This window comes from Eschrichtius robustus, chromosome 12 (assembly GCF_028021215.1).
Source record: "Eschrichtius robustus isolate mEscRob2 chromosome 12, mEscRob2.pri, whole genome shotgun sequence".
Classification (NCBI taxonomy): domain Eukaryota; kingdom Metazoa; phylum Chordata; class Mammalia; order Artiodactyla; family Eschrichtiidae; genus Eschrichtius; species Eschrichtius robustus.
This window is the reverse complement of record NC_090835.1, coordinates 84455525-84472661: the sequence shown is the minus strand read 5'-3', so window position 1 is coordinate 84472661 and position 17137 is coordinate 84455525. Positions and strand designations below refer to the sequence as shown.

At 54.0% G+C, this 17137-nt stretch overlaps 1 protein-coding gene and 1 long non-coding RNA gene across 2 annotated transcripts in view; one reads left to right on the top strand and one right to left on the bottom strand.

The window, feature by feature from the left end:
• The window catches only part of TNXB (tenascin XB), a 60230-nt gene extending 47675 nt beyond the window's left edge, over window positions 1–12555 (bottom strand). Inside the window, exons 1-4 of the mRNA XM_068557545.1 lie at window positions 12404–12555; window positions 3653–4063; window positions 1533–3272; window positions 942–1057 (exon numbers count right to left, since the gene is read on the bottom strand). Coding sequence (XP_068413646.1) covers window positions 942–1057; window positions 1533–3272; window positions 3653–4055 — 2259 coding nt within the window. The 5' untranslated portion in view covers window positions 4056–4063; window positions 12404–12555. The remainder of the gene's footprint in view (window positions 1–941; window positions 1058–1532; window positions 3273–3652; window positions 4064–12403) is intronic.
• On the top strand, window positions 11691–15267 carry LOC137773111 (uncharacterized). Its single transcript, XR_011075642.1, has 3 exons — window positions 11691–11772; window positions 14571–14884; window positions 14979–15267. It is a non-coding gene; the product is annotated as an uncharacterized lncRNA (long non-coding RNA).
• The last annotated feature ends 1870 nt before the right edge of the window (window positions 15268–17137 follow it).

The following is a 17137-nucleotide window of genomic DNA, read 5'->3' as shown; positions in this document are numbered from 1 at the left end:
AATGCACCGATGACACGGAGGTAGGGGAACCAGCTCACAGACTCAGAGTGTTGCAACAGCCTGGACAGGTTGTCCCAAAGCAAAAATGATAACACTGAAGAGAGCCAGATGCAAAGGCTTATATTTAGGCTTAAAAAAAGGGTATGTAGTTGAATGTCTTCTTTTTTCCTTCCTTCTTTTCTTCCTTCCTTCTTTCTTTTTTCCTTGTTTATATTTTCTAAAGTTTCTACACTGAGCCTGTATGACTTTTATCATTAAAAGTTACTTAAAAAATCAAATGTGATCAAAATAACTGACAGTTTGTCAGTTATGAACTGGACCACAAGTTCCTATATGTCAACTCTGAGAAAAGTGCCAGGGTAGCCAGAGTTAGCCAGGGGAACGACTGGGCTCCCCTTTGCTCCCACATTTTGATGGGGGGAGCACATGCAAAAAGCAGGAGGCATTAGAGGAGGAAAACCAAAAAGTGAAGGATTCAGAGAACAAAGCATTAAGGAAAAGGGGAGAAGAAACCAGTGGGTTTGGCCTGGAGGGAATGAAGGGTGACGTGATGGCTGATGTCTCCAAATGCTTTAAAGCCTATGGTGTAAGACGCAGGGAAAGCAAAAAACACGTTCTGACGGCTGGCGAAGGCCCAGCTAGGGCCAAGGGATGGATGTCAGAATGGGGCAGATTTGGATCCAGCAATAACAAAAAGAACTGACTACAGTGATGGACAAAAATGGAGTCGGCAGCCTGAGCTGCCGGCAGCAGTGGGCCAATGCTGCAAAGGCTTCTGCACCGGGGGTGGGGCAGAATGAGCAGGCCTTTAGAACAGCTTCGGGAATCAGCCAGCTGGACGCAACCACTGGTTACCTGGGACTCCTGCTTGAGGTGAGCAGGAGGGACCCCCCTCCCCGCAGTCCTGCCCACTCAGCCCCCTCTTGGAGCTTGGCTCTCACCGTGGGGATGAACTGAATTTCGTAGGCATCCACATTGCCAGGAGCCCGGGTCCACTCTGTTCGAACCATCGTCTCCTCCAGGAGGTGCATCCTCATGCCCTCAACGGCTGGCACCTCTGCCCAGGAGAATAGGATATGAGAAGCTGCTTAGCCCAAGGCACCCCGACCTTCACCATCACAGGCTCCTCCTACTCAGGGCCGCTCTGAGAGATCCACCCAAGCTCTGACTCCTCTCTGGGCGTGGGGCAAAGCCGGCAGCGGCCTGAACAGACCTTGGGTCTCCTTTACTGCCCCCCATCTCCAGGAACACGAAATCTCCCTAAAAGCAACTAAAGGGGCCCCCAATCTGCTCATCAGAGACCTGAAGGCAGGTCCCGCCTGCAGGCGTGGCCCCCGCGGTTCTGCAGCCCCTGGTGGACACTGGCTCCCTGGCTCCTCCGACTGCCCCGCCCCCCACCCCAATATATGACCCACCCCCCTTCACTCTTCCTCCAATTCCCTGGGCTCCTAGGCCTCAGACTCAGGCTTTCCCACTGGCTCCAGTTTTCCAGTCCCTGACCCAGCACTTTGGGAGAGGGGCTGCCCGCTCACCTTCCCCGCAGTCCTCCCCTGCATAGCCATCTTGGCAGACGCAGCTGCCCTCACGACACTCTCCCCGACCGCGGCAGTCCCCGGGGCACGTCTGGATGGCGCAGTCGGGGCCTCGGAAGCCCTCGACGCATACACACTGGCCTGCGCGGCACAGTTCCCGAGGCCCGCAGCCCCCGGGGCAGGCGCTGGCGGGAGGCTCTTCCTGCCCACAGTCCTCGCCGCTATAGCCCGCGTGGCACACGCACACGCCCTGCACACAACGTCCACGGCCCCGGCAGTCCGCCGGGCAGGTTCGGGTGGCGCAGTAGGGGCCGGTGTAGCCGGAGTCGCACACGCAGCGCCCGTCCTCACAGCGGCCGCGCCGGTGACAGTTGGAGGGGCAGGTACGGAGGCTGCAGTCCTCGCCCGTGTAGCCCTCCCAACAGGCGCACACACCGTCCTGGCACACGCCGCGCTGGCTGCAGTCGCGCGGGCACCGTCTCACGCCGCAGTCCTCACCCTCGTAGCCGTCGTCACACACGCATCGCCCCTCCAGGCACTGGCCGCGACCTTGGCAACCCCTGGGGCAGCTGCGCCCGCCGCAGTCTTCGCCCTCGTAGCCCACGTCGCACAAGCACACGCCATCCTCGCAGCGGCCGCGACCGCGGCAGTCCCCGGGACACCGTCGGCTCCCGCAGTCCTCGCCTGTGAAGCCCGGGTTACACACGCAGCGGCCGTCCACGCAGCGCCCGCGACAGTCGCCAGGGCAGGCGCGCGTGCCGCAGTCCCGGCCTGTGTACCCGGGCCAACACACGCAGCGGCCGCTCTCGCAACGGCCCCGGCCGCGACAGTCCCCGGGACAGCTGCGCACGCCGCAGTCCTCGCCGCTGTAGCCCGCGTTGCACACGCACACGCCGTTCTCGCAGCGCCCGCGGCCCCGACAGTCGCGCGGGCAAGCGCGGGCGCCGCAGTCGGGCCCCGAGTACCCAGGCCAGCACACGCAGCGGCCGTCCTCGCAGCGGCCCCTTTGGTTGCAGTCGCCCGGGCAGCTGCGCACTCCGCAATCGTCCCCGCTGTAGCCTGGGTCGCAGATGCATTCGCCTTCCTCGCAGCGCCCTCGGCCCCGACAGTCGCGGGGACAGGTCCGCGTGCTGCAGTCCTCGCCCGCGTACCCGGGCCAGCACACGCAGCGGCCGTCCACACAGCGCCCGCCCTCGCCACAGTCCCACGGGCAGCTCCGAGAGCCGCAGTCCTCGCCAGCGTAGCCAGGGTCACAGACGCAGCGCCCGTCCTCGCAGCGCCCCTTCTGGCTGCAACCTCGGGGGCAGCTCCTCACCCCACAGTCCTCGCCAGTGTAGCCTGGGTTGCACACGCAGCGCCCGTTCTCGCAGCGTCCCCTCTGGCTGCAGCCCCGAGGGCAGGAGCGCAGGCTGCAGTCGTCCCCGGAGAAGCCTGCGCGGCACACGCACACGCCCTGCACGCAGCGCCCGCGGCCGTTGCAGTCCCCCGGGCAGGAGGGCCAGCTACAGCTGGGGCCGGTGTAGCCAGGGAAGCACACGCAGCGACCGCGGACGCAGCGACCCTGATCATTGCAGTCATCTGGGCAGGACCGGGAAGCTGAGGGGGGAGGGGAGGGGGGCGCCGCGGCATCTGTGGGGTCTGAGCAGGTGGGCCCACCCCAGCCTGGCTCGCAGGAGCAGGCACAGCGGCTCAGGTCAAACACGCCATGGAGACTGCAGAGGCTCCGCACGTCCGTCTGGCCTGGAGTAAGAGCAAGAGGTGGGCCTCAGTCTCTCCGGGGGAGCGGCTGACCCTGTATAATGCTTCCTCTGAGTCAGCTTCTCCAGCAGAGCCAGCCTCATTTCCTAAGGCCATCTTAGTTTCCAGCTGCAACTTGTCAATATATGTGGCCTCCCAGTGCCCTAACATATGCTGGGGAGGAGAGGGCTGACATCTAGTCACGTGGCTCCTCTCTCAGAGTTGTGCCCTGGGCTGCACTCACCGCCCCCAAGGGGGGAGGCAGGCATGCCTTTTTCTAACTCATACCGAGGTCCTTTATGGACTAGCGATGCCCACCCAACTCTAACCCACTCCTCCACCTTCCTCTTTTTCTGTGCCCCTTCCTGGGATCATCCGCTCACCTGTGCCAGCCTGGGCAGCAGCAGGACAACATCCCCCAGTGCACTGTTCCTTGAGCCCCTTCACCAGCTCCTCCAGGATCTCCAGCCGGACCCTCAGGGCCTGCACCTCTGAAGCAGGGACAGGGGGCTCAGTGCCTGGGGGACAGCCACAGCTACCTGAAGTGGGCAGGTTAATGCGGTGGGTGAACACCACCTGCTTCTCCCCTCCTTCCACGGTGTGCTCATAAAGCTGAGAAGAAGGGCCTCCCCCTCCTGGCTGCTCTGTGCGGCCTCCTGGCTGGGGAGGAGGCCGTGGGGCTGGGAGTGTCACATTGGACCTTGGAGAGAAAGGGCCTGCTCTGACTGTGCCCAGCAGCACCAGGAGGGCCAGGTTGGAGGTTAGGGAACCTTGGGCTGGCATCATTCAGGAGGCTGCAGAGAGAGAGGGCACATATGAGAGCAGCTTCACAGAGGAGACAAGATGAATGCCCTCCTTCCCCAACACACACACCCATAGTCCCACCACCCACAACTAATCTACCCAACTCACATGCTTGGAAAATCCACGTTCACCCCAACCCTAACGGATACCCTCCTTGGGCAGATCTGTCTCTACCATGCTTTCTGATATCATTTGGTCACCCTGCTCCACCCCCTCCACCTACACTGGTCATTTTTGTTTGTTCCACAGACACTACAAGATTACATTAGACTAAAGGGCCTTTGCACTATATGTTTCCTCTGTCTGGGATGTTCTTCACTCAGCTCTCGGAGGCTGTCTCCTTCTTGTTCAAATCTTAACTCACATGTCATTGACCCCCAGAGGTCTTCCTTGATGCCCAGTTGGAGCAGTCTTTCATCACTCTCCAGCACAGGGTCCTGCTTATGTTCTTCATGGCATTTACTGCTGCCTGAATCAACTGTTTGTGTGGCTACTTGTTTGTTATCTTTCTCCCACTGCTAGGATGGGAACTCCGTAAGAACAGGGACCTCATCTGTCCTGGCACTGCTGTATGCCTGTGCCTGGCACACGGGGCTATTCAACACATTTTTGTTGAATGGATCAGTGGATGAATATAAAAGACTAATCCTTCCACAGGCACCTGGATCCCAGCTCCTATTGTCTTTCAGAAACCTTAAGGTGTAGATTATCCTCTCTCTCTTTTATTCAGCCCCTTACTCTCAACTAGATCCTTCCCATCAGCTTCCCATATGAGCTCAAAAAGCTCCTGTTTAAAACAAAAAACAAAAAAACAAAAAAACCCTCTTCCTCAGGACTTAAATTACCAAATACCAAATATCAAAACATTACAAAGGTGCAAGGATAGAGAGAACAGAATAGGGTCCAGAAACAGACCTACACATATGTGGTCACCTGATTAATGAAAAAGGTACCACTGCAATTAAGAGGAGAATGAATTGTCTTTGTGATAAATGGTCCTGGGTCAAATGAAGATCCACATGGGAAAAAAAATCTATCTCGACCCTATGTCCACCTACAGAAATTAATTTAAAATGAATATATAGGAACTTCCCTGGTGGCGCAGTGGTTAAGAATCCGCCTGCCAACGCAGGGGACACGAGTTCGAGCCCTGGTCCAGAAAGATCCCACATGCCGTGGAGCAACGAAGCCTGTGCGCCACAACTACTGAGCCTGTGCTCTAGAGACCGTGAGCCACAACTACTGAGCCCACACGCCGCAACTACTGAAGCCTGCTGCACCTAGAGCCCATGCTTCGCAACAAAGAGAAGCCACCGCAATGAGAAGCCCACGCACCACAACGAAGAGTAGCCCCCACTCACCGCAACTAGAGAAAGCCCGCGCGCAGCAGCGAAGACCCAACGCAGCCAAAATGAGAAAAAAAAAAAAAAGGATTTCTTAAAACCTAACCGCAAAACTTAACCATAGAGGTCATCAAAAGACACCATTAAGAGAATAAGAAGGGGGCTTCCCTGGTGGCGCGGTGGTTGGGAATCCGCCTGCCAACGCAGGGGACACGGGTTCGAGCCCTGGTCCGGGAGGATCCCACATGCCGCGGAGCAACTAAGCCCGTGCGCCACAACTACTGAGCCTGTGCTCTAGAGTCCGCACGCCACAACTACTGAAGCCCGTGTGCCACAACTACTGAAGCCTGCGTGCTTAGAGCCTGTGCTCTGCAACAAGAGAAGCCACCACAGTAAGAAGCCTGCGCCCCGCAACAAAGAGTAGCCCCTGCTCACTGCAACTAGAGAAAGCCCGCGTGCAGCAGCGAAGACCCAATGCAGCCAAAAATTAAATAAATGAATAAATAAATAAATTTATTAAAAAAAAAAAAGAGAATAAGAAGGCAAGCTACAGAGTGGGAGAAAATAGGTGAGATATGTCAGAATATGAATATATATGTACATAAATTATATATGAAGGGGAGAGAGTGGGACACAGTTATTGAGAGTGAGAGAGAGGATTAAAATCTAAACTAAAGATTTCCTTCAAAACAAAGACAACAAACAGAAGGCAGCCAACCCAGTTTTTTAAAGTGGCAAAAGAAGCAGGCTCTCCAGTAAAGAATATAGCCAAAGGGCCAATTAATGTATGAAAAATAAACATATGTGTGTGCAGAACAAAACCAGTAATCAGGGAAAGGCAAATGAAAACCGCAACAGGATGCCATTAAGTATCCACCAGAACGGCTAAAATTAAAGGGACTGTTGTTGCTGGATATTGGCAAGAATGTGAGGCTACTGGAACTCTCATTTATTGCAAGCAGGAGCAGATATTAGTGCAACCGGACTTCCCCTGGTGGCGCGGTCGTTAAGAATCTGCCTGCCAATTCAGGGGACACGGGTTCGAGTCCTGATCCGGGAAGATCCCACATGCCGCGGAGCAACTGAGCCTGTGCATCACAACCACGGAGCCTGCGCTCTAGAGCCCGCGAGCCACAACTACGGAGCCCATGCGCCACAACTACTGAAGCCTGCACGCCTAGAGCCCGTGCTCTGCAACAAGAGAAGCCACCACAATGAGAAGCCCGCGCACCACAACGAAGAGTAGCCCCCACTCACCGCAACTAGAGAAAGCCTGCACGCAGCAATGAAGACCCAACGCAGCCAAAAATAAATAAATAAATAAAATTAAAAAAAAAAAAAAGAAAGAAATTAGTGCAACCACCTTGGAAAACCGGTAAGCAGTTTCTACTCAGGCATACAGCCTATAACTTAGCAATTCCACTTCTTGGTAAATATCCAACAGAAACGACTGCGTACATCTTCCAAAAGACATGTACAAGAATGTTCATGGGATTTTTTTCATATTAGGCCAAACTGGAAGCACCTCAAGTGTCCATTAATAGTAGAATGGATAAATAAATTGGGGCATAGTCATAAAATGGAATACTATACAAAAACACCCTCTTGGGACTTCCCTGGTGGTACAGTGGTTAGGACTCAGCACTTTCACTGCTGGGCCCCAGGTTCAATCCCTGGTCGAGGAAGATCTGCAAGGCGCACGGTGAGGCCAAAACCAAAACAAAACAAATAAACAAACAAACAAAATGAAAAAACACCCTCTTGTTACATGCAACAACATGGACAAATTTCGCACACATAACGCTAGGCAAAAGAAACCATACACAAAAAAAGAACGTTGTGAATGATGCTATTTATATGTGGTTCAAAAACAGGCAGAGCTAATACAAGATAGGATAGAATTACTAGAAATATTTTGTACCTGGAACTGGGTGGTAGTTAAACATACGTATACATAATCAAAAATTAATTGAGCTATACACTTAAGATATGTGCATTTCACTATATGCACAAAAATATACTTGATACACAAAATATACTTAAAGATTTTTTTTCCCCAATCTCACACTCCCTCCAACCACCACATATTTTTCTTCTCTATTTCATGGCCATAGTTGTCAAAAGATTTATCTGTACTCGCTATTTCTATTTCCCCATATCCCATGCATACCTCCATCTGTTCCCATCTGACTTCCCGATCTCCTTTCAACCCAAAGGTTACCAAATAGCCCTCCCAAAGGTCTCCCAATGATCTCAGTGTCACAAAATCTAAAAGACATTTGTCTTCACCTTACTTGATCTCTCTCAAAATCACCGGATACTGTTGACTACATCCTCCATTTTAGAGCATTCTGTATCTGTGCTGTCAATAAGGTAGACAGGAGAGATCACTGACTCTCGAACACTTGAAATGTGGCTAGAGTGACTGAATTTTCTTTAGTATTTTTAACAGCTCCCCAGGTGACTGCAGCGTGCAGCCAGAGTTGAGACCTACTGCAGTAGTCGTCCACCCAGGTACCTTCATCCAGACCGACTTTAATTTCCAAACTATACCCCAACATACAAACTCTCTCCTCTTAACTCCAAGCAATATATCCAACCTCCTATTTGGCATCTCCTCTTGGGCACCTCAAATTCAACACGTCTGAAACTGAACTCAACGTTCATCCTTCCTGTACTGCATCCCCTCTCAGTGTTCTCTACTGCAGCTCACGGCCCCCTCAGTCATCCAGCCTCACAAGCCAGAAACCCAACAGCCTGTTCAACACCACTGTATTTCATCATATTTACCCATATTTTATTGTAAATGTCTCTTTAATCTGCTTATATCTCTCCCTCTAAGCATCATTATAGTCCAAGCTACTATCTACCTTTTGCTTGACAACTGCAATTGCCTCCTAGCTGGTCGCTCTGCTTCCATTCTTGCCCCCTTATAATCTTGCGAAGGCAACTAGAATGTCCCTCTCCCCCTAAAACTCTTCAGTGTCTCCTTTCCGAGTACTCTTCAAACACTGACAGACAGCCCTGCATCATTCGGCCTCTGCTGACCTCTCCCACCTCAGCCCCCATAAGACTTCCCTCCCTCTCTCCACTCCAGTCTCACTGGCCTTAAGTCCCCCACACTCTTCACAGCCCCAGACCTTTGTATCTATGGTTTCCTCTATGTGGAATGCTCTTCCCTTTTTTCTCGGCTTCCTCATCCTTTAGGTCTCAACCCCACATCACTTCCTCAGGAAACCTTTCCTGCCCAGGTCAGGTTCCCCCTATCACGTGACATCACAGCATTGTGTAACTCCCATTTGTAGTATTTATGACAATTTATAATTATATATTTATTTGCGGGATTATTTTATTACTTTCTTGCCCACACTCAATCTTGCCTGCTAGACTGTAAGGTCCATGGGGGCAGGCATAGCACCTGCTTCTTTTCTTGGCTGCTATATCCTTGCATCTGGCACATAGTAAGTGCTCGATAAATACTTATTGACTCTATAAATATTTAGTCAATTTACATAGCTCAACTTAAGCCCAGGACTAGCATCAGGGCTAGAACCAAGGACAGGACCAAGGTCAGGGCTAGGACCACGGACAGTGTCTGGGGCTGAAAGTTGGTTAGAAAGAGCAGCTGGGGCAGATGCTGACCAGGGAGCAGGCCAGGTGTGGATCCTGGCAGGGCTGCATGGTACAAGCACTTTGGAAAACCATTTGGCACAATCTACCAACTCTACTAGAGCTATATGCCAACCCTATGACCTGGCACTTCCACTCCGAGGAATATACCCACCACAGCAGTACTACTCATAATAGCCTCAAACTGGAAACTACCCAAATGTCTCACATCGGTAGAATGGATTAAATAAAGCGTGGTTTGTTCACACAGTGGAATAAAATAAAGCAACGAGAACAAACTACAACTATATGCAATAACATGGATGGGTCTCACTAACATGGGGTGGAGCAAAGAAGTCAGACACAAAAGAGAATGTGCTGAAACATTCTATTTATGTGAGGTTTGAGTCTAGACAACGTTAATCGTCAACTGGTAGTGTTACAAGTCAGAAGTGTGGCACTCTCGGGGGAGTAGTGACCAGAAGGGGCACGATGGGGAAATTCTGGGGTGCTAAGAACATCCTGTTTCTTGATCTCAGTGCTGGTTACCAAGTTGTGTTTGTTTGTGGAATCCACTGAGGCAAGAATTGAGGGGCACAGGGAGACAAGGGTTAGAGAGGAAAGGTAGTGGGGCGCTCGGGGTGAACCAGGAGAGGGGGCTATGGTAACAGAGGAGTGTGCAGGGGGCAGGTTCAGGCGAAGGGTTAAGGAGAGGTGTTAGCAGGTGCCCAGTTCTTCCAGACCAGAGAGGCTGGAGTGGGAAGGAGGGCAGGGTGAGTGGTGGGAATGCTGACTGGTGAGGAGGGAAGGGATTGCGACCGGCACCGCCTTGCAGCACGCACACGTTTCCTGGCTTCCTACACTTAAAATTCTCCTCTGGGTCTGAGAAAAAGGAGTTTTCGGGGCTACCAGCCATCACACCCCGCCACCACCCCATGAGAGATGGAAGGGAGCTGGACTAAGGGACAGAGCGTTTCCACACTGAGAGGCACCCTGCCCGACAAAGCCTGGGCAGAGAGACCTGGCAGGCAGAGAGCTGCCCTTCCCTCGGCCCCTCAGCCCTTCTCTCAGCTTGGAATGTAGCCTTGGGCATGAGGTGGGCTCTGACCTACCTTCAAATCCTGTTGCCCTGTGTCTAAGGCTGTGCACATCACCGGGTGCGTGCACACACAAACATATGTACACAGACAAATGTACTCATGTGCGCTCCTCCACAAATACAAATATGAACACACTTCTTATATACGTATACTCATATTTATCCAAAGAAGCTTGCATCTTTGCAGGCACACACATTTGAGCATGTGCATGGGCACACACACATAATCTTCTCTTCACATTTCCTCCACACCTAGTCATTGGGTGATGCCTAAAAAAAGCTGATTTCTCATTGGCTCAGAGGGCAGCTATGTGAGTCAGAGAACTTAGTTGGAGTGAGGGGAACCACACAGGAGGCCCTTCTCCAGTGGGGAGCAGAGGATACAGGGTGCCCCACACCCCTGGAGGCCTTTGGGAGCTGTCCAGTCTCCCTACCCCGACAATCAAATCCTGCATCTCTCCCCACGTGGTGGGGGGAAGGGGGAAGGTCTCTGCAGCAGGAAGGAAAGAAGCAGGAAAGTAGTGAAGCTGGTCTGAGAGGAGAGAAGTGGCCCCCACAGGCCACACCCCCAGAGCCTCCTTCCCAGTACCCCTCTCCGGCCGGGTCTCCACCGCCCCCCAGCTCCCCATTCCCAAGTCTTGGAAGAATCCCGCTCTTCTCTCAGCACTAGGAAAGCAGAAAACTTGGGTGTCCCTTGTGTTTCCCCCTCATCACCCTCCCCTACCGCTGCATCTGGGGTGCCTGTGTGCTGTGGGGAAGGAGGGAGCACATGGCCTCATCTTCTCGGCATCCTCCCCAGAGTTGGAGGGCTGGCAGGGATGGGGGGCATCTTCCCAAGCTATGACTCAGCGTGCAGGCTATACATGTTGTGGCCAACTTTGACACTTCGCTCATCAGGGACTGTAGGTCCCAAGAAGTGGGGAGAGGGGCTGGCTTCCGTGAGGGATGTTCCAAAAGTGGGGGATTTTGGCCCCATCCCCGTGCTTTTCTCTGCTCCTCATGGCACAAGAGGAGTGAAGGTAGAAGGATTCCAGGACCGCGAGATGAAGGAGGGAGATGAGGGCGGGCTCCAGATACTGGGTTGGAACCAGGTGGCAAGGAGATACCGGGAGAGGGGGGAGTTGGAGGATCCAGAAGCCCCTTATTCTGGGGAGCTAATGGGCCAGAGAAATGGGAAAATCAAAAGAAAGGACTTCCGGACCCCCAGTGGGAAAGAGTTTTGGGGGCAGTGAGAGATAGAAGGTGGGTTCTGGTCCTGCACTGAGAGACCAGGACTGAAGGGAAAGGAAGGTTGAGGAATTGAGGTGCTGGGTCCCCAGGGGTTTGGAGGCAGGGCCAGGGAAAGAGGGGAGGGGCCGAGGGTCTGGGAAGTGGGCGGGGATTGGAAGCCGACAGACGGCAGCTGCGGTGTTTCCATGTTTCCGAGTTGTTTCCCAGTAGTTCCTCTCAGTTCCATTTCCAGTTGTTTCCAAGCCATTAAATTCTTTCCAGGCGAGATAAGGGTCCCGCCCGTCCCACCCAGGGTGTGTCACGTGTAGCGGGGAGGTTCAGACGAACAGAAGCAGGAGAGCCTGGAAGGGGGACGGAGCGAAGACGGAGCCCCTGTGCCCCTGGGGGCATCTCTCAGTCATCACAGCCCCGCTGAACCGTGAGTCATGGGTGCAAAGCTCTCTGCCAAGAACAAGTTTTAGGATTCTCTCTGCAGACTCCATGCCCTTCCCAGACCTGAGAGTCCTGACTCTGCTTCATTTCAGCACTTCCTAAAGGCTCCAGACCCCCAGAACTCCCTCCTGGACCTTGCAATCCACGTGCTGCCACCTGGGGAGTCCCCATCTGGGTGCTCAAAGAAGCTCCCTCGGGCACCTTCCTGGAGCTCTGGCTCAGCGGCTCCAGCCAGAGCACTTGGGGTTCCACCAGCACTTTCCTCCTGAGGTTCAGCTGGCCACCAGCTCCGCCTGGGCCCTGGCTTCTCCAGCCCCAGCAACTCCAGGGCCCAGAGCCCCGGCTCACCGATAACCACCTCCACCTTGGTGCCACGCCTGGTCCTGTCCAAACCCCAGCATCCACCCCCAACCCTCACCAACACCCACACTGACTTGTCCTCCCAGACACACCCTCCACAGGGAGTCCAGTCCCCAGCGCATGGTCCTATTCCTTCTGCCCCAACGGAAAGTCCCCGCTCTGGGAGGCTCTCCTGCCAACCTTCACCTGGGGTGTGGGGATAGAAGTCCCCGCCTCTCCCGGCTCTTCCTTCCTTCTCCCAGAGTGCTGTTCCTTACCTGAGTAACAAGCGGCTGCAGTGTCTCTGCACCTGCTCTGTCCCCGACCTTGGGAAGGGGGTTCTCGGGGCAGGGTGGGTGCGCACCCCTTGGCAGCCCTGGGCTCCTGGATGTCCCTTTGCTTGTTCCCTGCAGCAGGGGCTCACTGAGCCGCCACCCGACCGTCGATCTGGGCTGCGACAGTGAGAAGGAGGGAGTCTGCAGCGAGCAGGGGGAGGAGAAGGGGAGGACCAGCATGAGGTCAGGGAGGGGAGCGGAGATAGGGCAGGTCCTCCCACCCTCCCGCCCCTGCCAGGCCCTCCCAACGTCATCACATGCCACCCCTCCTCTCCTCCCACCGTCATCCCGACCCCCCCCCCCGACCCCCCCCATCTGGGATCTCTGGTCCCACAATACCCTCATCTCACCCCCTCCAGCCCTCGTCCAACCTCCCACATCCTTTCCTTATCCCATTTTTACCCTTCCTCCTCACCCTAATTTCTGTCCAACTTGACAGCCCCATCCTCATGCCATTTCTCCTTTTCCTCCACCATTTCTCCACCTGTTGCCCCTGTTCTCTGACCTGTTTTCTCCTCTCTTGCAACACCCTTTCCCGTGTCCAGGCCCTCTCCCTCCTCCCTCCCCTGCACCTCCCCACCTCTTCCCAGCTGCCACATTGCTCCAGCTTGGATCTTGCCCCATCTGTCTGTTGCCCAGCACCCACTCCTTCATCCCCCAACCAATTATCTCCCGGCAGGGCAGGGAGCATAGGGGATGGGTGGCAGGAGGAAACCTCCCTCCCAAGCCTACATCTCTCTCCAACAGGGGCCTTCTCCTTGTCCCCACCTCTGCCCCTGCCCGGCCCCATTGCTGCCACCTGCATTCTCCCCTTTTCTTGCCTTGTCCCCGCTGCCTCTCCCGATCTGTACTGTTCAGTCAATCTCTGGTTCTCAGCTCGGGATCAATGACCCCTTTTCATTCTCTCACCTCAGCAAATTCCTAGAGAAATGAGGGATGAGGCTTGGGCACTGGCTGGACAAGGGCTTGGCTGAAGACCAGGACATAGAAGACTTGGGAAAGAAGGTGGGGTTCAGGGGAGACAGGGAAGGGAAGCCTGAAAGTTAGGAGGTTTAGGGATGGAGAAAGAGCCAAAGGCAGGCGCAGATATGGGGGTGGGGGCACAAATGGTGAGGTGACATTCTGGAAAGCAGAAGAGGGCTAACGTCTGGGTGCTGCAGGGGAGCAGGAGCAGGGCTAGGGAGAGAGTCATGGGCTGGAGGAAGAGGTCACTTTGATATCGGGCAGAGACAGGAAGACTGACCAGAGGGCAGGGTGGCAGACACACCCACATCAGGCTGCTGGGCTGCTTCTCTGGTCTCATTTCCCCATGTGCTTTGCCACCCTGACAAGGGGCTGAAAAGGAGACTTTGGCCAGATGAGAAATATCCAGGCTGAGGGAGACCCCATCCCAGGCTTCACACTGAGGATAAAGTTCTTGCCACCCAGCTACAATCCTCCCCATTGAGGAGTAGCTTGGTCAAGTCACAGGTCATGGGTGAAAGGGACGTGCAGGAGCCTGTGTGTGCCCGATTCTGCCGCTTGTGTTGGGGCACAGGTGTCCGTACCCTGGTCAGGTCCCCAGGGTCGTGGGTGTGGTGGTCCTGGGTCAGGGCGCGCTGGTCCAGCACATGGCTGTGCCCTATGCCCCATGACCTCCCAGTGGCTGAGGGCGAAGGCTCGCACGTTCCCTCGCGTGGGTGTCTCCGTGTGTCCGTGTGTCTGGGTGTGTGTGTGGCTGTTTTTTTTTTTCCTGGCTTTGATGGGGAGGATGAAGTCAGCTTCTTGGATGGAGCTGGGCTCAGCTTCCTTCCTCTGCCTTGGCCCGAAGCCCCCAGAGCCTGGAATAGGTAACAGCTTCCCTCAGATCTCCAGGCAGGGGTTGGGGGAAAGTAGATGAACGGATGAAGGAGGGTCTGAAACAGCATTATGTGGAGAGAGCAGACTGCAGAGAACAGATATTCTCTGATACCCCCAGATTCTAGTAATTCTAATGGTCATATCCTTTTTTTTTTTTTTTTTTTCCTTTTTGGTCCTATACCCTTTGTTTTATTTATTTTTTGTTTATTTTTATTTAAATTTTTATTTTATTTATTTTTTTGGCCACACCACACGGCACGTGGGATCCTAGTTCCCCAACCAGGGATCAAACTCACGCCCCCTGCAGTGGGAGCACGGAGTCTTAACCACTGGACCGCCAGAGAAGTCCCTTGGTTTTATTATTTAGGAAGTATGGTCACCATAGGTATACTTGGCCCAGACAGTGGCCAGAAGACCCTGGAGAGAAAGAAGCAAGAGCTGAAAGGATGGCCCTGGGGTGTTTTGGAAGTCCACTTCTGGGGAGAGACGGGATGCCAGAGTCAGAGAAGGGTGCGGGATTCCAGACATTCACAAGCTCACGGGCATTTGAAGAAGCCACTGGAGGCCTGACAGACATAATTCCAGGTTCTGAGATAATCATTATCTAAAATGTTATCCACACCCTGGATTTCAGGCTCTTGGAGGAGCTTATGTCTTATATATGTCTGCATTTTATCAGAAAAGCACTGGGCCTCGCATAGAGCAGCTGCTTCATAAACGCCTGTCAAGGGCTTCCCTGGTGGCACAGTGGTTAAGAATCCGCCTGCCATTCCAGGGGACACGGGTTCGAGCCCTGGTCCAGGAAGATCCCACATGCCGCGGAGCGACTAAGCCCGTGCACCACAACTACTGAAGCCCGCGTGCCTAGAGCCCGTGCTCCGCCACAAGAGAAGCCACCGCAGTGAGAAGCTCACCCACCGCAACGAAGAGTAGCCCCCGCTCTCCACAACTAGAGAAAGCCCGCGCGCAGCAACGAAGACCCAGCGCAGCCAAAAATTTTATAACTAAAATAAATAAATAAATGCCTGTCAATACTGAGTTGTGAAATGACTGGGAGAGGAGGGTGTCGCAAGAGTGCCTGGCAGGGAGCCCCAGGGCGAAGGCAGGGAAGTCCAGTGGTCAGAGCCAGCTTGCCTTCACTGAGGTGTCCCAGGCGATGGGCAGAAAGAAAGGCTGGGGTCTTATCAAGAGCTGTCTGCATGCTCTGGCTATTCTCTGAATCCTCAGTCCAACTGTCTTCAGCTCTGGGCCTCCATCCTTGAATGAAGCTCCAAGTTCCTGTCCTACCCTCAGGAGGATAAGGGATAAAAGGTACAGCAAGGAAGGAAAGGGAAAGCCGAGGAGGAGTCAAGGAAGACAAAGAAGAGTAAGGGCAATTGAGGGCAAGGGCCTGAAGGATAGAGAGAGGGAGCAAAGAGAGGCCAGGGGCTGCGATCCAAGGAAGCAGTCCCAGACAGGGGAAGATAGAAAACAGTTGTACTGGGCTTCCGTTTACAAAGCCCTTCCTACACCGCAGCACTTTATTAATCCCACTTTGTGCTGAGGAAACAGAGGCTCTTAGACATTAAGGGACTTGTCCTGGGGACTTTACTAGTGGTGGTGAAGGTGGGCCTCAGCCCAGGTTTTCTGATTTCAAAGCCTGTATTCCTCCCCTCCCACAAGAACAGCCCCAGAGAGACTGAAGACTTAGGGAAGAAATAAATGAAGGGGCTCCCGGTGGACTTGTTTGAGAAGAAAGGGTGGGTGATGTGGATTTTTGAAACTTTTTTCCGCATCCAGTTATTATGTAGATTCAGAAGAAATTGCCAAGTATAAGTCAGGCGGCGGGCAACGCTCCATTATTGAGATCTGGGGGGAGGGAGGTGGTGAGGAAGGGGAATGTGGAGAGAAAAGACTGAGCCTGAGATGAAAGATGGGAGAGAACTAAGAGGCTGGGGCTGAAAAGGGGGCAAGAGAGCCACAGGAGGAAGGGTTTGGACCCTTAGAACTTCCTTTGCCTGGAGACATGGGTGTAGGGAAAAGGGAGGGGGGAGGACATTTCTATCTCATGACAAAAGAAAGTCACACAATTATTTTGTTCTCTGCTCTGGGGCGGGTGGGCGCCCATATTTACCAGAGGGACCGAGGTCGCTGTAGCAACCACACATCTGGGCCCCGGAATCCAGATGTGCTATATCCAGAAGCCATAGCAGAACGATGAGGCAAATGTGTGAGGCTCTCCAGTGCTGGCCCCACAGCTGGGAAGAGGACAGAGGACCGGAGTGGGGAGGTGAAGGGAGAAGGGGGGGCAGAAGGAGGAGGAGAGGGCTGAGGCGGGGGAGAAGAGAGGAAGTCATGGAAGGGGACAGGGAATGTGGACAAAGGAGTGGAAAGGGCCATGGAAACGGGGTGGTGCACACAGGGTTAGCAGCAGGAGGAGATGAGAAGACCCAGAAAAAAGAAAGGGAGCAGACAGTGAAGCAGAGGGGGAGGAAGGGAAAAATACAAAAACCAGGAGAAACAAACAGGTGAACAAAGAATAAAGGGTCTGAAAGAGAAGGTGATGACTCGTGGTGGGTAGAGGGCAAAGAAAGGCAGGAAAGAAGTCTAGAGAAAAAGAAGAGGGAGAGACAGTGGGTCAGGGGTGATAAGAGGAACGAAGGGCAGACTCTGAGGAAGGAAAGCAGCAGAACTGAAAGATAAAGAGGGTCTGAGCCAGGAAGGGGCCAACAGGAGGTGCAGGAGTGACAATGGCCGGCATGCCGCGGTGGCCTTCGATGGGGCTGCAGCTGGAGATCCACGTGGGCCTGGAGGGCGGCAGACTGACCTGCCTTCCCCCTCCACAGCACACCCACTCTC